At 43.5% G+C, this 19,869-nt stretch overlaps 1 protein-coding gene across 3 annotated transcripts in view; it reads left to right on the plus strand.

The window, feature by feature from the left end:
• The window catches only part of CAMK2D (calcium/calmodulin dependent protein kinase II delta), a 201,500-nt gene that overhangs the window by 148,969 nt on the left and 32,662 nt on the right, over window positions 1-19,869 (plus strand). For all 3 annotated transcript variants that reach the window (XM_053940026.1, XM_053940028.1, XM_053940027.1), the window contains 4 exons: window positions 6,536-6,648; window positions 6,858-6,949; window positions 7,153-7,219; window positions 9,218-9,321. In XM_053940026.1, coding sequence (XP_053796001.1) covers window positions 6,536-6,648; window positions 6,858-6,922 — 178 coding nt within the window. In that variant the 3' untranslated portion in view covers window positions 6,923-6,949; window positions 7,153-7,219; window positions 9,218-9,321. The remainder of the gene's footprint in view (window positions 1-6,535; window positions 6,649-6,857; window positions 6,950-7,152; window positions 7,220-9,217; window positions 9,322-19,869) is intronic.

A 19,869-nucleotide genomic window follows, 5' to 3' on the forward strand; every position in this document is an offset into this window, starting at 1 on the left:
TATACCCACTGCTGTGCGTGCTGTTGGTGCGAAGATTTCTAAAATAATGCGCTTTTTTGGTTGTTGTTTTCTACTGTGATGCCCACCGGTCCAACTTGGTCCCTGAACTGACAGCTTGAAGAGCAGGAAAGTATTTTAATGTAGAGAAAGCTTGACAGAAGTCACACAAAACAGGATTAGAAAACCTGGAATACAGTTGCTGGAAAACCTGGGAAAATAAAAAGCGGTAGGATACATGGAGCTGTGAGAGCTAACCAGAAAGTTTCAAGTAAAATGTGTCACTATTGGGAAAAACGGAAGTTCGACTACTATTTAGTGTGATTTCCAGCCACCTCTACTTTCCCAGGCCTAGGTGTGTTCACTGCGAGTTGGGTTTGAGCCAGTTTATGCATTTACGTTGTAAATTGAGCCATCCCAGTCCCTCTCACATTCTTACCTCCTTCCCCACACTCTGTGCGTAACTGCTGAGTATTCCTTTTGGGCAGTTCCAACATCCCCGTGGAACAGCCTCACATTTCTCCCATCAGCATTTTTCTCTGCTGTTCTTCCAGGCCCTGCCACGCCCTCGGAGTCAGGCAGTGACCGAGTTGCTTGAGCCACATTGTCACCAGGGTTAATGACAGCACGCTCGGGGTTGCAGCAACAAAACAAAATGTCACTGCTTGCTCAGGAGGTTCTGCTCAGGCCATCGGCTTCTCTCCTTCTTCAACAGCCTCTGCTAATGAGCCCAAACCTCAGTGACTTGTGGTTTCCCAAATAGGCAGCACTGGCCCAGGCCTGGCTTTGCTCAGTTGTGAGCCCTCTGTATAGGATGCAATTCCATTTGTGTCAGGTGTCTTAATGTGGAGAGTGGCTGAATTTCCTGGCATGGATGGTAAGGGCTTAGATTTCATCTTTTGAACCATCACGTCTTGTATTTTACTCCTTGCAACACTGTTCTCCTATATGAAATAATACTTGATGAAGTAAGAAATAAGGTAGAATGAAGTGTTAATCTTCCATGGTGATGATTTTTATTAGTTTCTTATTTAGGAAAAAAGAAATTTATTACTTAGTGATAACTGTTTTATTTCAAAATGTGAAACCAATGGGAGCAGGAGCCACATGTCCTCTGTTTCTCACATTCCAGCTGCACTGCCAGTGTTTCAAGAGATAGTATTCAAAGAGCAGTTACTCTTCCTTGAAATGCAGTGTTAGGTAAATCTTTGAGGTACTCATACAGGAGTGTTTGTCAAGGGATCTGAGCTGGGTGTGTGTAGAGCCAGAAAGCCCAAGTGTGAAGCAGGTTCACCTGGCCCACTGCACCCTGAACAGTCAGTGTTTACAGCACAATGACATGAAATGAACTAGAGAATCATTTAATCTTTTCTTATGATTTTTTTTTCTACCTCTGTCTTTTTGGGAAGGTACTGCAGGAGGTTCTTTGCAGCTGCTTGTGCTCTCTAATAAAGATAGGGATTTCTGGGACTGACAAGGGTGGAAGGAGAAGAAAAATCACCATGGAGTAATTTTTTTGAGGTTGCAGGGCAGTTTTTGAGATTGCAGGGCTGTATTGGTGAATCTTTTGAGCCAATGGGGTCGGACAGAGGAGATTCCAGGACTGCGAGGGGTGTCCTAGCTTAAGGGGTCACAGAGGAGCCTTAGAGCCAGACTGAGGCTTAAAGAGAGATTCCCTGAGTTAGCAATGTAGCCCTAAGTGTGTAGCACTGGCAACAATATCACATGAATCCCATAACCAGCTCTCCTCTTGAATTCAGGGGATGTTTTTGGACTTGCTCCTAGCAGTGCTCCAAAATATCATCAGTCTGATGGTTAGGAGCCTTACTTTCCAGTGTAAAATTTGGTCATCTTCGGTGTATCCTTGATTTCTTCTATGTCATCGTTGCTGTCCTGCGCTGGTGAGGTGTGCAGACATGAAGTGGTTTGTAGGCAGGCTGAGCAGATCATTCACCTTCTACTTCCATAAGGTAAACAGCCAGCGCTACCTCAGATGGCTTTGTTTGATAGGATCTCCACTTTACCTTATCTCCTTGCGGTCTTTTCTTGTTTGAGGTTTGCCTTTCCATTAGCTTGGCTGCTTCTGAAATGCTCTGTCCAGTTGTGGTCAGGGCTTTATTTCATTCCCCAGTGTCTTTCTTCTCCCTGCTCTGTTCTGGCACGATTTTTTGCACTTTTGTCATCTGCAGCGCATCTGAGACAGCCACCTATTTATCTTCAATTCTCATTTCCAGCCAGTGAGTACATAGAAACTTTTACAGAGCTTTGCACTTTCTATTATTCCATGTAACATTTTTGGATTACCCAGCCCTCAATGTTATTTGGTTCTCCTTGCACAATGCTCCTGTTTTGTTTTCTTTTTATAGTGCCTTGCACCTAAGTGTCAGTATACTACATGAGATCAGTCCTACTGCTTTTGCTCAGCACTAGTGAGTCTCCTCTAGGCTGGTAACTCCCCTTTGAGCACAAAAATGGTCATTCTTTCTTTATTTCCCATCTTCTGAAGTCTGACTGGGAGATTGCCATGTAGCACCAAGCTAGACCCATCTTCTTCTATAACCCATCCTGAACATTTTTATACTGTCTCAAATTTCACCTTTGCTCTTCCCAGTGAGAGAAGCAATAACACCATTTTGGAAAACTAAAGGAACTTAATTAATGTATTGTTCTAGTTCCTTTATCTGAAATGTGTTCTGACTACAGCTACTTATTTAGTGATTACCAATGCACAGTAGTTAATAATGGCATTTCCATAATAAAAAAGTATTTTACACATCATGTCTGAAGATGAATTTCAAATCTAATAAAGTTGTAGAAACTATTATAGCTGTGATCTGCTAGACACTGTATCCTAGATGTGTTAAACCAGTTGCTGCAAGCACAGTAGCTTCCTTGTTTTCAGGAAGGAGTGTGCATAAATCTAAGGATAGAACTGAGCTCTTTGGTAGGTATAGGGAAATGTTTCCTTGTGGCAGAGAACTTTTTTGAAAAAGCCTATGAGCACAAACATGTATTTAGTTTATAAATAAGTTTTATTCATGGTTTTGCTGTGAGTGGGATGAAGCAAACTTGGGTTTCTGTCTTGTCTATGATTTCTCTCTGAGTGATAGGAGTGATGATAGGAAATTGTTCTCTCTATCCATGTGTTCAGGGACCTGTGCTAATGTGTTTCTGCAGAGCTGTCTGCTTGTCCTCGGAGACTGCACCTGCCCAATATGGGCAGTCAAAGGGCTGCTGGGCCTGAAAGTGACTCCTTAACCTAAGTCCAGCCTCAGTGAGGCTTATGTTCCCTCCCTGATCACTGCTCACACCTTCTTATACCTCGATAAGCGCAGCGCCAGAGAGCAGGAATGCAGAGTAAAGAGTTTGTTCTGTGTTTGTGCAGTGCCTAGCGCAGAGGGATCCCACCACGGCTCCAGCCCCTAGATGCTACGGTAATACAAATGATGCTACAACCTCAGTTAGCTGCATACTTGCTTCCAGCTCCTTTCCCTTCCTTCTCTCTCTGCATTTGGCTCTGGCATGTCTTGCATGTGAATGACACCTGATTCTTCCTTGTCACTTGGTCCAATCTTTGTACAAGAGCCTCAGTCCATGGCAGTGCCTGCGATGTCCATGCTGAGGAAGTTAAGTTACACCCAGAGATTCACGGCTGAATTCTACCCTCCCTCCCTTAAGGAATCCCTTAAGACACTTTGGCTTCCTGCCTGAGTTTTCTTTTTTATTTTCACAGCCTCTCTGGCATCTTGTAAAGATGGAAAATGTCTGTAAAGTGGTTTGAAAAATAAAAGAATGCTTTGCCTGAGTGGAGGTTTTTTCCCTTGTTTTTTCCCCAGTATCATGTTTAGTGATCTCGACAAGATGAGGTTTTTTTCAATAGCATTGGCTAACACTTGAGCATGTGTTGTTATCTGGTGGTGATGTTACCTCAGTAATGGAAATCTGTTTTTTTTCTCCTTCCTCCTAGCTAAAAATATCAGCGGTGCCGCTCTTGCATTTTCTGTACCCAACGCACCTGGTTGATTACCATCTTGGCCATCCCGTTCTCTTCATGCATGTTTCTGAGTGCATGAAGTTGTGAAGGTTCTTCATGTAACACATTTGTGATGCACCACGTTGCTGTATATTCCATCTGTACACTGTTAACATTTCAATGAAGGTGATGTTCCATGCAATTAGAGAATAACAAGGCATAAAAGACAAAAAAGAGATATTGGATGGACAGCAGTAGACACACAATACATTTGTCACTTGCTCCATTTATGCCAAGTTTTGACAGACAACTTTAAAATCTAACGCGTTTATTAAAAAAAAAAAAGGAAAAAAAAGAAAAAGTATATTTTACCTTCTTTTTTTAAGAACTGTTTTTTGACTCCTCCTTTTCTCCTGAGTCCCAGGATTTTGCTTTGGTTCTGGTAGGAATGGTTAGGATTTCCGCTGGCAGCTCCTTCACTGTAAAACAGATTTTTATCCTAGATGGACAAAATCACTGATAAATGCGGAAGTGTTAATATCTTGGCTTTGGACCAGCTGCAGCCTTCTTAGTTTATTAGTCTATGTAAACTGGAAAAATCTCCTCATTTGCTGGCCTGGCCACTCCAGAATTAACTGTCAGTGTTCTGGTGAGTCAGCAGCTTCCATTTTCCTTTAGAGTCCTTTTTGCTTTCTTATTTTGCTTAACTGAACAGTTCTGTTGGATGATTAAGCAAAATGAAAAATTGTAAGGAACTAAGTGATAATTGAGAGACAGTTTTTGAGGATTAAAATGGAAGGAAAGAGAAAGATTTTTATCGCTTTTAGGATGTACTGTAAATTTTTTGAGGAGGCTTTAAAAAATACAACATGTGGGTTAATGTATAGACCAGTTGTATGGATAATATACTCAAGAAATGTTAGGCCTTAAAGCGAAGTATGAAGAGTTTACTTGCATTACGCTGCTGCTGTTGCTTCTCTGGAAATGAATTACGGAGACACCAGTTTTCCGTGGGACCCTAGCACTTTACCACAGGTTTGTGTCTCCCCCTCTTGCCCTCAACCCACTCGTGGTTTCTCAAGCTCCCCCGGCAGCGGTCGGTGTCGAGGCCGGCGATCCCCGCGGCGATCTCGACGGGTCTGTCCCGGCTCCGGGCCGAGGCTGGAGCACCAACTTTGCAGCAGGGACTAGTTCTCCTTCCCTCACTTTGCTGTAAAAAACACACCCTCGCGAGAATTTCAGTTCCTTCCCTTCCACTGTTGCAGGGAAGCCCAGGCTGGGCTGCTCCCGTTCTCCCCGTGGCTCTGTTAGCAGCAGGCTCCTGCTCCCTGCAGCGCTGTACAGTGCATGGTATCTCAGTCAGTGTCCTTTTTAGCCGTCCAAAATTTACAACTCGGCAGACGGAACTTTTTAAAATGGAAAGCTTCCTAATTTGTATCATTTCACCTTCCTGTGTTCATTGCTAATCAGAAGCAGTTCTTAAACATGTTGATATTGTTACTAGTGGATGTATGGTAGATGGACTTAAGCTTCTCTGATAATTACTACATGATTTTAAAGAATATATATTTAAAGTAAACATCTACAATAAATGTGTTGAGCCATATTAACTGCTAATGGGATCTGTGAAAAAAGTAATGGCCTCATTTTTTTCTCATTAATTTCTTTTCCTTTTTTTCTTTTTTTTTTTTTTTCTTTTCTTTTTTTTTTTTTTTTTTTTTTTTGTGAAGCGGCTCTAAGTGGCATAACTGTATTTAAAATTAACAAATTAGGTGTAGGGTGTTTTTTTATACTTCTAACATAGCATGTGGTGTTGATGTATTACTGTAGACCAAGTTTGTCTTCCACACCAAGATGTGAGGAAATTGTGATTTGTTCTCTCCACCACAACTGAATTATATACTTCTGTCATTTTGGAACACTGCAGTTTACCATGGGACACAGTGTACATATTTCTTGCCATAATGGTAAATGATTGATATATTTAAGGATTAATAAATTTGTGATTTCTGCTGACATTGTGCTTGTGTTTTAATTTCCCAATTAATTGTGATCTTTGCAGTGGAAAATATGTAGTGTCTGTTTGAATTAAGATGCCAGGGTACAGATGCACTTTCTTAGGAGCTGAATTTTCAGTTTGAAAATACAAGTGTTTGCTGTTGTGGTTTTTCCTTTGGTTGGTTCCTAAGTGCCTTTCCTGGTGCTGATTGCACACTGTTCATGCTCTGCTTTGTTGGTGGACTGTGCACATACCTTGTGCTCATAGGGCCATATTTAGAAATGTTTTAGGTAGTTCCAACATTTCTGTTGCTGCCTTGCTGCATTTCATATGTATGCTCAGCTTGTAACACATGGTTCTGTAAGAGCAGTTATTGTATGATCTATAATGCCATAAAATATCTGTAGGAATATAAAAACATACATATAGAAATATAAAATGCATTTACATCTATAAATAGGATTTAAAATAACATACCAGTTTAAAAGCTTACATATCTATCTGTAGTGATTTCAGGCTGTCTTAAACTGTGCTGAGCCACAACTGAGGGCATTCTTTTATACCAGCAGAAAAGCAGGACGAAGGAGAGGAAACAACTTGCAGCTTTCCTGGGTCAGGGAATGCAGAGCTGGACCGGGGCCAAGGCAGCGTAGCTGGAGCAGCGGTGTTGGTGTGGCAGGTAGCCAGAGCCTGTCCTGGGTTGGTCACAATTTCAGTGCTTCTTCTTGGGTGACATTTTGTAAACAAAAAAAAGGTAGTCAGGAGAGCACTCAGGGGATTGGAATTTTTCAGTAAACCCCAAAAGGAGCAAAAGTGGTTTAGTCAAATGGGAGGTCTTAAATTTTGTCATATCATTTTTACCTACTTTTTTTGCTCATTTTTTTCCAGTGAATGCTATTCCAGAAATCGGTTTGATTTCCATTTTAACCATGCTCCTGCATAAAGCTGTTTGACAGCAGCGGAATTGCTACTGATTTCAGGTATGCAGAGAAGAGATCAGTGGATAAAGCAAAATGTTCAGCAGGGGGCTGGGAGAACACATTTCCTCCATATCAGGCTGAATATTTGGGAGAGCAGCAGGGTTTGGGGGCTGGTTTGGGGTTTTTTAATGCTTGTTCTTTTATAGCACAAGTATTTTAGTCTGCTGCCTCCTGGTGGCTTTGTAATACTGTCTTTTATTTAGGAGAGTACAAGAAGAGACTGTTCTGAGCGGAAGGGAGCCCAATGCTTTCATTTATTCCATTTTTAATGTAAGTAAGGAACACAGTATTTCAGGGTCTGAAATTTACCATTTCCTGGGTCTTGAATATACCCTATACATACACCTGAAGGAATCAGATTGATTCTGTTTGGCCTCTGAAATGGCCTCCCAGGACACATTGAAGAAAAGTAACATCTCCTAGGGCTGTATATTAAATCCAGAGTTCATTGTGTCTAGGATTAACTTTACTGTTTCTTCAGTGAGTTAGTAATCCTTGGTAATTTATCATGTCCTTGGGCTATTGTCTCAGAAAACAGAATTGCTTCATGCTGCTCAGGGCTTTTCTTTCTTCTTAAATTTGTGCAGTCATACCTTATACATAACCCATCATAAGAAAACACCATTAGTCAAAAAATTAACTGTAGTCATTGAGAAATTGATCCAAATTGCTTCAGGAGTCTCAGCTTCTTTATTCCTTACAGATTATTGGTAAAAGACAGAAGTGGGTGGACTGGAGTTCAGTGCTGTGAGGTCCAACTGCTAAAGCCATTGTTCTTGCAGGGAGAGCCGTGGGCTGACACCTCTGTACAGGGGTATAGGGAGGTTTGGATCCTCACAAAAGGGGAGACTTAGTAATTCTGCAGCCTGTCCAGGCCTCACAGGAAAGGAAAGCTACACAGAGTAGACCAGAAGCCTTCTCTCCCTTCCCCTCTCTGTCAGGCAGAGACCCCTGTGGCTGAGCAGGACAGGTTGCAGGATCTGCTTCCAAGGCAGTGTGCATGTGGAAGAAGGCAGGAATTCTGTGTGCTCACATGCTGCAGAACAGCAGTGCCAGGGCTGCCTGTTCTAGCATGTTCTTGTCCAAACACAGCCCAGGCCAAAGGCACTGCAGACAGTAAGTTTGGGGGAGAGGAAAACATTTAACCAGAGGATGGGGCGAAGAAAATCGGTTCAAAAAAAAGACAAGCTGACAGAAAACAGGATTTCCAAGGCAAAGAGATAGAAGAGCAGTATTTCTGTGTTACAGAAATGTCACATTCTTTCTTCAAAGCTGTTTCCAGAACCCAGCTGCAGGACTGGACCATCTTAGGAACTAACTGGTAATTAGGCCCATATAACCTTTTTCATCACAGTGACCTCTAAGTAGTTAACAAAGTTAAATGGCTAAATGTGGCAAGTGGTTGAGACAGGGTTGCTTCCTTAAAATAGCATGGGCTGAGTGTGTGTGGCCACCCTCTGAAAAGTTGTGTTAAATTGCAGCACAGCATTTATCAGGAATCTGACACACCTTACTTTGCCAAGGGCCTTGCCCTTACTTCTGCTATCCTCGTAAGTCAGCCCATAATGGAAAGGTGCTGTTTCATGTCAGGGCAGGACTGGCAGCAGTGTCTGTCACCAAGTCCCCTGCTCGCTGTCAGGTAATTCCCAGGAGCCAGCAAGCTGGTGCAGGGGAGAGGGGAGTATTAATTCATTAATAGAGTGCCACTGCATTGGGAGAGAGCTCATGACAAACAGAGCGGCCCTGGGGAAGAAGGGACTGCTCAGCTCTCTTGCCACTCCTTTTCCCACCCTGCTGAGGCATCCAGGGCTGGCTCTCAGAGAGGACAGCTTCCCAGGGTGGTGACACTCACAGGACCTTGAGTAACACCAAGGGACCTTGCTAGCACCGGCCAGCCTGAGTGGAGGTAAGATCCCGCCTTTGGGAGCCACACAGCTCGTTTGATAAAGGTATTGCTGAACACTGGTACCTCAACACAAGTCAGAACCTTAGTAGGGATGTAGAAGAGAGTGCTCCCAAGAACTCACCTCTGTCATGTTAGAGCAAGACATGAACTGAATTAAACTCTGAATTAAACATCACACAGAGTCAGAAGCAAGAGTTCAGTTTAGGGTGCTTGGATAAGTTCTTCAGACAAAACGGGCACCTGAACATCTACTCCCTAAGTAAAAGTGGTGATTTCTGGGTTTTTTTTCTGAACAAAACTTTTTAGAGAGTAAAGCACAAAAGGGGGGCCATGCTAAAATTTGCCTGCCTTGTTCATTGTAGCAAATAGAGTTATGGAAAACCTTCATGAATGAATCAAGCTTCTCAAGTGAACACCTCAATTCCAATCAAGTCTTTATAAAGAAAAAAAATCACAAACACAATGAGTAAGTATGTTTGAAAAGTCTTGTTTATATCCTACTACGTTATCAAAATTCTGTATCATCAGGCCGATGATTTAGATCACCCGACCAAGATAGAGACAAGGAGAAGTTGTAAAGGTGCACATTTCTTTTTCCAGTGGTTCAGATCAATCCTCCACCAACACAGGAAGGCTTATGGAATTTAACCTCATGGGCACTTGCATTGTCATATGAGTGTTCTTTTGGCTTTGATTGAAAGTAGATACTTTTAAGTAATATTATTTAGTAAATGAGAAAGATGGTTTATTAAAGTAATTTGGAAATTGGTTGGAAAGGAGATGAGTGACAGATAATATATGTTGTAGGTGAGTAATTGACAGCTTTGCATTCTTCTCTTGTAGCAGCCTCCATGTGAAATCCCCACAGACAGCAGTCTGTAAGTCACAAAGTAACAGAATGGGGTTGGAAGGGTCTCCTGGAGATCCCCTAGCCCAACCCCCTCCTAAAAGCAGGTTCACCCGGAGCAGGTTTCACAGGCTGATGTCCAGGCAGAGTTGACCATCTCCAGAGGAGACTCCACAGACTCTCTGGACAGCTCCTGCCAGTGCTCTGTCCTCCAGAGAGCCCCTTCCCAGCAGGTCAGGCCCTCACCTGCATGGGTGCATGGGGTTCTTCCTGAGCTGCAGGACCCCACACTTGCTTTTTTTGAGCTTCCCTGAGTTCCTCTCCAACCCATCCAGGTCTGGCTGAAAGGCAGCACAGCCTGCTGACCTGTCCTGCCCTTTTGGAAGACTGGGATGACATTGGCTTTCCTCCATTCCTCCTCTTCTCCGTCTTCAGAGACACACCTAATCAAAGATAAATCTAATCTTCCTGAAAAGTTATTCTAAAAAGGATTTTGGATACACTAGAGCACCTTTACACACAGTAAGAGGAATTGGTAGTATGGCCAGCCTTCTGTTTGCAGGCTTTATTTCTGATCTTCTGGGTGGCCTTGGGCTGCCTGGAGGATATGGTGTGAATCCGTGCACTTGTGGCTGATGTGGCAATTCCCATTTCCAGCCCTTCATTGCTACTCTTTGTGTGGGCAATGTTCACATCATCTAAACCCTGGAGAACCAGTGGTTTCCAGGGTTCTGTGACAATGAACAGAATTACCTTTTCTTAAACACTTAGATACGCTCCATGTAAGTATTTTGAAGAACCTGAGAATATTAACTACTTTCCAGCATCTGAAAGGGTGTTGGCACATCATTTTGGGCTTTGGTTTTGGAGGCACTATTTCAGTCTCCTGTTGGGACCAAAGCACTGTGTATAAATAATTACATTCTCTGTGATGGAGCCAGATAAGCACAGCAGCACCAGGCTGATTTCTGGGCCTGGATTTAGATCCACTGACAGGGATCTGGGAGATGTGAGTAGGAGGTTTTGGTCTTTTGCATTCAGGCCAGCAATCTGAACGTGTGTTCCTTGTGCAAGGTCAGTGCCATAACTACTGAGTGAATATCTGAGACTGTTTTTGTCCATCTTTTTTTCACTGAAAAATAAGCAGGGAATGATCTGGTTTGTGTTTGGATGTAGGTTTTTAAAAATGGCCAAAATCCGCCTGACAAGAGCAGGAAGGATCCCTTTCCCTCCTTATATGTCAAGCGAAGGTGCCCCAAAGCCTAAAAAATGCCAAGGACTAATTAACGCAAAGCTGAGAGCAAAATGAATTATAAGTCTCTTTTCTTAAACAAATAGATGTGTTTAAGGATTTCAGCATGTGAACAGATAGAAAAACTGAGGCTTAAAAGGCCCCAGGGCTTTGCTGATCCCTCCTTTGCAGTGGGTTTCCAATGTTGGTGCACTGAGAGTGTTTATTCTCTCCTCTGTAGCTGAATGGGGATCTCAGTATTTGTGTCTCACCACATTCACACCTTTCTATAAACAGATTCCCAGTTAAGACCAGCTTTTCACACATGACAAGGCAGAGCTATTTTACATCCCACGAGTCTTACGCTGCCTGCCAAAAGGATGTAAGGGGAATATTTGGGAGAGTGGAAGAGCCGGAGAATGAGGAGTACAGTTTTCATTAAGAGGTCTCAGCAGCTCACCCTACTCTTCTCTGAGGAGTAGCTGGCACAAAGATCCAAACATTTTGGTGGCAAGAGGAAACAGCAGGTGGAGGCTTCTCCTCTGTAAGATCCTTTCACTGCTCTGCCAAAATGCCCCTCTGCTGCTCCATGCCCCTCCATTCGGCTGCTCACCTCTTGCCTTTTGTGCTGCTCCTGTCCTACCTTCCTTCTCTTGCCAACCTTCTCATCTTCATCCCACGTGAAACCCTGAGGTTCTTACCACATGGCATTTATCTCATTGACAGCAACGTGTGCCACTCCTTGGAATGAGTCATTTACTTGTCTGTCTGAAACTCTACTCCCCCATCTTCCTTATTCTTTTTTCCTCTTCTCTTTTGTGTCTCCCTTTTATGTGAGACCGTTCCCAGGATGCAGCCAGCAGCTGGAACAATAGGCAGTGTTCCTGGGAGCAGTGTTGCCATGCCCTGGTGTTTGCCTGGGAGCCTTTTAAAAGCATTAGCTAATTACTCCTCACGGTGTCGCGGCATCACGTCGCTGCTTTCAGCCTAAGATCCTGGCAGTGTGTAATTTGCCCAAGGCCATGAAGTTATTGGATGGCAGGTGTTTCTAGGTCCAAGGGTGAGTTTCCTTCCCTGAATGACAGTGATTGCAGGCTACCTGTGAAGGATTTATGGCCAGAATTATAAGGAGAGCTCAGTGAGTGTCGTGCTTGCTCACTGCCCAGCATTAGCCCCAGGTGAGCTCCCTCTAAAAAGCCAGGTTCACATCCATCCTGGCAGCTGGAACTCTGCAGCACTTCTGAAATCTGATAAAAGGCACATCACACTGTTCTGAGGCCAATACTCGGATTGAGGGCATCAACCACACACTGCTGTCCTCACAGAGCAGGAATATCCTGGGAGTTCTGAATGTCACACTAGTTAGTTATATTAGCTAAACCTGGCTTCCTGCATCTGGCAGCAGTTCAAAGGTAAGACAGCTGTAAAATATTAGCACTGTATTGTCTTTGTACATCCAGAAAAAAGGCAAAGAGGAAAAAAATAAAAACCACCAAAAATCCTTCCCAGGAAAAAACCCAACCGCAGAGTCATTGGGGTTTCTTTTTTATTTTTGCCACTGATACTGACCTAGAAAAGGAGAAAGAACCGGATCTGATGTTTAGATACTAGATGAGTCTTTCTGAGCTGGTGGTTAGACAAAGGGTGATTTGAGATGGTGATGAATGATGGAGAAGATGTAACTACACGGTTTCGATTTTACCGTGACTGGGTTTGAATGTGATGCTACAGAGCATACACACAGCCTGGGACACAACTAAAGGTCCTGTTATATATTTTTGCAGAGTTGACTTTTTTGAACCTAGAAGCTGACAGGTGTAAGAAAAGCTTAATGGCCGGCCCAAGATAGTTCCACTACCTGCACTAGGAGATGATACCAAAATTTCTGGGATCTACTCCAGGTCCATGAGCACAAAAAAATCTGGTTTGTTCATAGAATAATGGAATCCCAGAAAGGTTTGGGTTGGAAGGGACCTAAAAATTCCAATCCTATACTATGTGTAGGGATACCTTCTACTAGACCAGGTTGCTCAGGGCCCCATCCAGCCTGGCCTTGAACACTTCCAGGGATGGGGCAGCCACAGCTTCTCTGGATAACCTGTTCCCAGGTCATTGCCATGAGATCCTGTCCTTTGGCCCTGGTTACAAAGAGATGCTCCTCTTTTCTGAGGGCTGAAAACAGTGTGCTGATGCAAGAGAGGTGACCAGTCAGGTGAGTGGTGTCCTCAGCTTTTAATTAACTGTGATGGAAAAGGGGAGTTCAGGATTGTAAAAACTTCTGTTCTTCACCCTTCATTAGCATCTGCTCTCAGATCTCAGTGCTGGGGGTTTATTACCTTTCAGAACAGTGGGCTGGAAAACAGAGTTCATAGGTTTATTCTTACTTTGCGGAGTCAGTTCCCTCCACTTAGCTTCTTCTTCCAGGAGGCAGAATTTACCTACACACAACATGAAATAAATCTCTCCAGCTTAGGCTTTCCATCACATTTCAGGGAGCAAGTGCTCCTGTGGGAGCTATGGAAGAAAGTCAAGGCCTGCTGTTGCTCCACAAAGCAAATGTAAAGATGCAAATGGGAAATAAGCTAAACCAGGTTTGGATTTACAGTGCAGATATTATTAGGGTCAAAGTCCCTTTGAGATGATTGACAGTTTGAGATGATTGACATTTGTAAATGTCACAGCTTGTACATCTGCAGTGAGGTCATTTGTGCTATGCACAAATGGCTTTGACCAGAACTGCTCATTTGCATAAAATAATGCAGACTTTATGTTACACTGAGGCAAGAGTCTGATGTGACCAGGTGTCCCACCATCACACAGAAATAACCCCAGAGGAGTCATTTGTCATTTCTGTGATGATTTACTGGAGCACCCACTTGTTATTGTCAGCTGTGACAGTGATGGTGATGGAGAACCCGAGCACAGCCTAGAAAATGCAGATTTGTCTTTATGAGAAACATTGCTTTTGCTTCACTGCTGCCAGCCAGTCTGTCTCCCCTCAGGAGTCAGCATAGGTCAGATGAGTGAGGAATGAGATGCTTTTGATTCATAACTCAGGATAACATTTGAGAAGTTTCTGGAATTTTTTTTTACACATGAGCTGCAACTTCTCATGAGAGTTTGGTTTCAGGGAATGAAACAGCAGTTACAGAGAGAGAAAATGGAAATGTGAGAGAGAGAAATATTGTGTACATGTCTTTCATTTCTCTTTACCCTGCAATTTTCCACTTCTTTCTCCTTTAGTGGCAGGTGAGAGTATAGAGGTGTAAGAGACACAGCATAGGCTTAGTCATACTCTTCTGCTACACATATCTTCTTTGAACTGCACTTAATCCATGTGAAGGATTTACATCCAGACGAGCAGAGGAAAGCTCCAGAATAACACAAACAATTTATAGGCATTGTAAATAAAAGAAACCTAGCTTCCATTTGGCAGAAGAAGGCCATTTTCAGACACATATAATGATACTAGAAGCATTTCTAGTGAAAGTACATTCTTGGTGTGAAAGTCTGACCATTTTTCTCACTCACATATCCTAAAAATACCACCTGGTGGTTTTTCATGGTTGTTTTCATCTCTATTCCCACGTTAAGGGTCAGGATTTTTTTGTGACTTGGGCAATGCTTCAGGGTGTGCATGGAATAAGTCGTGTACAGGCAAGTAGCAATCTACAGGGGAAAAATTCTCCTAATGACAGATATAAGTTCAGGCAGCATCAGAAATCATAACAAGTAGATAAAATGCTTCCTGAACCTCCCCATTGCACTGCTGTAATCAGTGGAATGGGGAGGTCAAAGAAGCGCTGAGCATGAGTGGTGTGAAGACTTGGCATATTAAGGCTTAGTACATTAAGGGACTTGGACTCTGATGCAGTCCTTGGTATAAATTTGGAGCTGTACTTGGTGATTTGTAATGAGAAAAAATCTCTGTTGAATATAATTCAAGTCTGATAACAAAATAATGCTGAAGATGGTTGCAGACATAGGTTAGAACTTAGAAGCTGTCAGGGATATAGAGGTTCTGTCACTATCAAAGCAGGTCTGAATTCCCATATGCAGTTTTATCCATCTCCTCCCACAGAAGTATTTCCACATCCTACGGGATGAGACATTTTGCTGGTTCTGGTTCTGCAACATATTTATTTGTAAGTTTTGTCCCTGCCCAGGGCTTTCTCTTCAGCACTGAAATACTGTCTGTCCAGGAGACCAGCCAGAAACCAACCAGGACCATTCAATATTCCAGCGACTTAATGTCCGGAATCTGCAACAGCTTTTCTGGTACCTTTCAATTGTCAGGCAAGACCATAAATGCCACCCTCTAAAAAGTGTAATTCAGAGTCTCTGTTGCAATGACCTCAGAGAAATGGCCATTTCTTTTTCAGCATGTTGGAAGTAAAAGTACAAAACCTGCTGTACACTATTCAGTCGTGATACTCAGATAATAAAATAAGCAAGCTAGGGAAATTTAGTGCAGAAGCAAAAACCTCTAGGCAACAATGTAATATCATACAGAAAAGATATAACTCAATTGGAAATAGCCAGCTGGCACTAATGGCTCATTCGTTTAGACTCATATTTCTGGGCTGTCTGGCTTTTGGTGAGATGGGAGCAAGGAACATCATGCCTGCCTGCCAACAGCTATCAATAAAAGTGCTGTTAAGCAGAGCCCTGCAGCTCAGGGGCCACCTCGGTAATTGGGAGCAGTTTGAGGAGACCTTCAAGAACCCAAGGTTTGTTTTCTCATTGGTTTCCTGTGGTACTGAGGTTTGGGTAGTGTGCCACTGCTGGTGGTGGGAATACACCACACCTAGCTACACACGGCCACGACAGAGCGCTCTGCTCTGTGCACGGCAGAGGCCTCGTCTGTGGCAAACCTAAACCAACTAAACTGCCTTTTAGGCCCCTCGCTGGGCTTGACAACACAGCTTGGAATGACAAGCCCAAATGTAGAGCCTTTAGATGTGCTGGAGTAAGCGGGAGAGCGGTGGGAAGCGCTGGGCACTTACCATCTGGGAATGGACTCTAGCACAGGACAACGCGTGACCCATCTGTCTGGGCATTGCCGTTTTGGGATGGAACGCATCCTGCCTGCCTTCCTCCCTCCCCTCTGGGCCTCCTGGACACCGAAGCTGGTTTTGTTTCCTTGTCCTACTCCACTTGCTATTTATATGCCCATTCATATGCCTATGTTATCCCTTCTTCTATTGTTTGGCCCACTGTTTTGTCATCCTTCTACCTCACTTGCTTTGCCTCAGTACTCTCCTGAATTAATAACCTGATGACTTTATCCTGGATGATCCTTGTTGTAGTACATCCATAGCCACACTTGGTACTTCTGATACTGCTACCTAGAGGAAATAATAATAATAATAGCAACAGCCATAACAAGGCTATTATTATGGGGTGCCTAGGAAAGGGTGGCTGACTGTTTTTGCTGGCAGGTATCTGTGGCACAGTGGTTGCAGCTGTACACAGGGAGCAGCAGGGCCAGAGGAATTAAGTCGCTGAATGTCAGAGTGAAAAAAAACCACAGACAGTGAACATGTCCTGTGGCACCAGTTAGAAATTACTCATAAAGAACCATACACAATACGTGAATTTTGAGTTGGAAAGGACCTTAAAGTTTATCTAGTCTAACCACTCTGCCATGTATAGGCACACTTCCCACTATCTCAGGTTGCTCCCAGCTTTGTCTAACTTTTGCTAACTATGGCTACTCCATTTTTGGTCACTTCCAGGGATGGAGTAGCCACAGCTTCTCTGGGCAACCTGTGCCAGGACCTTCCCACCTTCACAGAGAAAAATTTCTTCCTAATATCCAATCTAAATCTGCTCTCTGTCCATTTGAAGCCATTCCCCCTTGTCCTGTCACTCCATGCCCCTGCCAAAAGCCCTTCTCCTGCTTTCTTGTAGCTGCTTAGCTGCAGCGACTTCACATGTATATGCATCTGGTGGGTTTTGTTCATTATTTTTTATTATTCTCCTTTACCTTTGCAAAGAGTAAACATAACCACACCTGGAGCTGACTTATCATAGAAGGGTTTGGGTTGGTTCTCTAAAGGTGGTTTAGTCCTCACCCTCGTTTAGAGGATTGCCTTCACCTGGGCATGGGAATGTTGGATAAGGTGCCAGGTGTTCCTCGTTTCCCATCAGGTGAGAGCACAGCTCCCTGATTTCGCTGAGGGTGGCTGGAAGATGATCACCCATTCCATGGGCTTTGCTTTGTACTCCTGTGAGGGGAAACTTTCAGGAATTTGCTGTGGAATTCAGGGTGCTTGAGCCTTGGTGGGAACACGCAGATTTTCCTGTGAGCGCTCTACAAACTGTGAGACTTGGCCTCAGTGGCCTCGTTGTACTTTGTGTGGGGATATGGTGTGGCAAAGAGCATGTTTGGGGCACTGGGATGGGGGAAAAGGCTGCCAGAAACTGATGAAGCTCCATGGATGCTTTTTTAAAAGTTCACATTCTGATGATCTGAGCTCCTGGTAGGAAAGCAGGGCTTGGGGGCCTTTGTGCCTGAGGGGTTCGGGGGGCCCTCGTGCATGAGGGGGCTGAGGGGGCCCTCGTGCATGAGGGGGCTGAGGGGGCCCTCATGCATGAGGGGGTTCGGGGGGCTCTCGTGCATGAAGGGGTTTGGGGGGCCCTCGTGCATGAGGGGGCTGAGGGGGCTCTCGTGCATGAGGGGGCTGAGGGGGCTCTCGTGCATGAGGGGGCTGAGGGGGCTCTCGTGCATGAAGGGGCTGAGGGGGCTCTCGTGCATGAAGGGGCTGAGGGGGCTCTCGTGCATGAGGCGGTTCGGGGGGCTCTCGTGCATGAGGCGGTTCGGGGGGCTCTCGTGCATGAGGGGGCTGAGGGGGCTCTCGTGCATGAAGGGGTTTGGGGGGCCCTCATGTGTGAGGAGTTTGTGGGCCCTCGTGTGTGAGGGTGGGTTGAACCCTCATGCATGGCACTGCGGCCTTGTGTCTTACACACCAAAGAAAAGAACCTGGAGGTGATCTGCCACTGAATGTGGCTTGTTTTTTTTTTTTTGCTTCCTGTGCTGTGAGGGAGAGGCCTTAATTTTAAAAGAGTGTTTTATGCACGGAAAATGGGGTATCAGTTTGCTAGGTGAGCTTCCACCTGTGTTGGCACACAGCTGCTCTTGATATTCAACTGGAGCACATGGGCCTTTGTTAAATGATGTGTTTCATATTTTGGGAACTTTGAAGTATGTACAAGTCACAGTGTGAGAGCAGCTTAGTTAAATGTGCTGGTTTATTTTCACAGACTTAAGTGTCCTTTTGTGACAAAGGTGCTGCTGCTCACCTTCCTTTTTTATGAAAATATAGTTTATGAGGATAATGCATTTTTGTGTTGCTGGGAATTTTACTGGATGTGTGCCAGCACTTTAATGTTGATGAGTTTTTTGTATGTTCAGAACTGTCCACACCTATTACCACAAAACTAATAGAGCTGTTGGAGGTTTTTTGTGGTTTTTAAAAGATGCTGATTAGACGAAGTGTTTGTAGAGCTTTAAGAAATTATGTAACTGCTCTGGTTGCTGTTGATTATTTCCATGTGTTCCTGTTCATCCTGGCTGTGCTAGAAGGAAACAAGAGTGTGAGAATCTTTCTTTGTTATCAGACTTACAGTAGTGCCTTACTCTTTATGGAAAATAGCTTTTTACATTAACTTTTGTTTTCTCACAGTTTTTTAATGGATTGATAAATGCTCAAATACTTAATTGTATTGGAATGATTATAAAAGTGTGCTGTTTTATATGAGGTTCACTTAAAACATCTCTCTACCAGCAATGGCATGTCAGTCACTGCTATTCTGGCACCACTGTGGAGAGGCTGAGCCACAATTTAGCTCTGACTGAAGTGTTCAACTCATTTTCTCAGATGTGCATGTGACTGAGATGTGCTTATGTGGGTTTCATTGTTTGAACAAATAATTGTTTTGCCAATAAACTTGAAGTGCTGGATTATGGCCTGTTAATATCCTCGTGCAAGAAGCAGATGAACCATGTTGCAGTTTCCACCACTGAAGTGCAGTGGGAGTTGTTTCTCCCTCCATCTGATAAGTAAGTAAAAATATGTTGTGGTTTGAATTATGTCAGCCTTGTAACTGAGAAGAATCTGATATGGTTAAGTGATTCATGGACTGCAAGAAAAATGATGATAAGTTATTCGTTAAAAGTGAGTGTTAAGCTGTAATTGTGGAGTTTTCACATGTTGGGAGGAATAGGGGAGGGGAAAGTGATGTTGGGGATTGTGTCCCTTCCCTTTTCTGATTTAATTTCAAATGGTTTGTTTGATAAGAGTCTAATACCAACTGAAAAAATTATGGTACTGGTTTTTTAGTTGTATTGATTAGTTAACTGTTCTGATCTTGTTCTAACAAACTCAAAGAAACTAAAAATGTTATTAGAATAGTTGTGATGTCCTTGTACTGGAGATGTAATTATCATGTACTGCAGAAGTGTATGAGGAAAAAGGGGCATTTGAGTGAGTATCAGTTGAATTTGTACCAGCAAAGGATGTAGTTATGTAATGCTTGATTTTGCTGGGGTTTTTAATGACTGTCTATTTCCATGAAAGATAGCTTTGTGGAAAATGAAGCTAATAACTGTGTTCTTAGTCTCCACTGACAATTAGCCTGTTGATTTATATTGCAAAGGGGGAAGCATCAAATCTGTGAAATTCTAACCTGATCTCCCAGACTTTTAACTGCTAGTGGTCTCTCTGTGTACTTCTCAGTTTATGTAACTCTATATAAGTGCTGTTACTGTTGGAGAAAGCCACAGACAAAGTCTTTGGAATGTATTTGAACTTTGCAATCAACTAGGATTTTCAATACAGAGACAGTGTTTTCAATACAGCATCTCTAAGTCCTGTTTCCCAGGGCGGTTGGTGAAACAGTTTAACTGCAGCAGTTTTGGTTTGGTATAAAAC

This window comes from Vidua chalybeata, chromosome 4, assembly GCF_026979565.1.
Source record: "Vidua chalybeata isolate OUT-0048 chromosome 4, bVidCha1 merged haplotype, whole genome shotgun sequence".
Taxonomy (NCBI): Eukaryota; Metazoa; Chordata; class Aves; order Passeriformes; family Viduidae; genus Vidua; species Vidua chalybeata.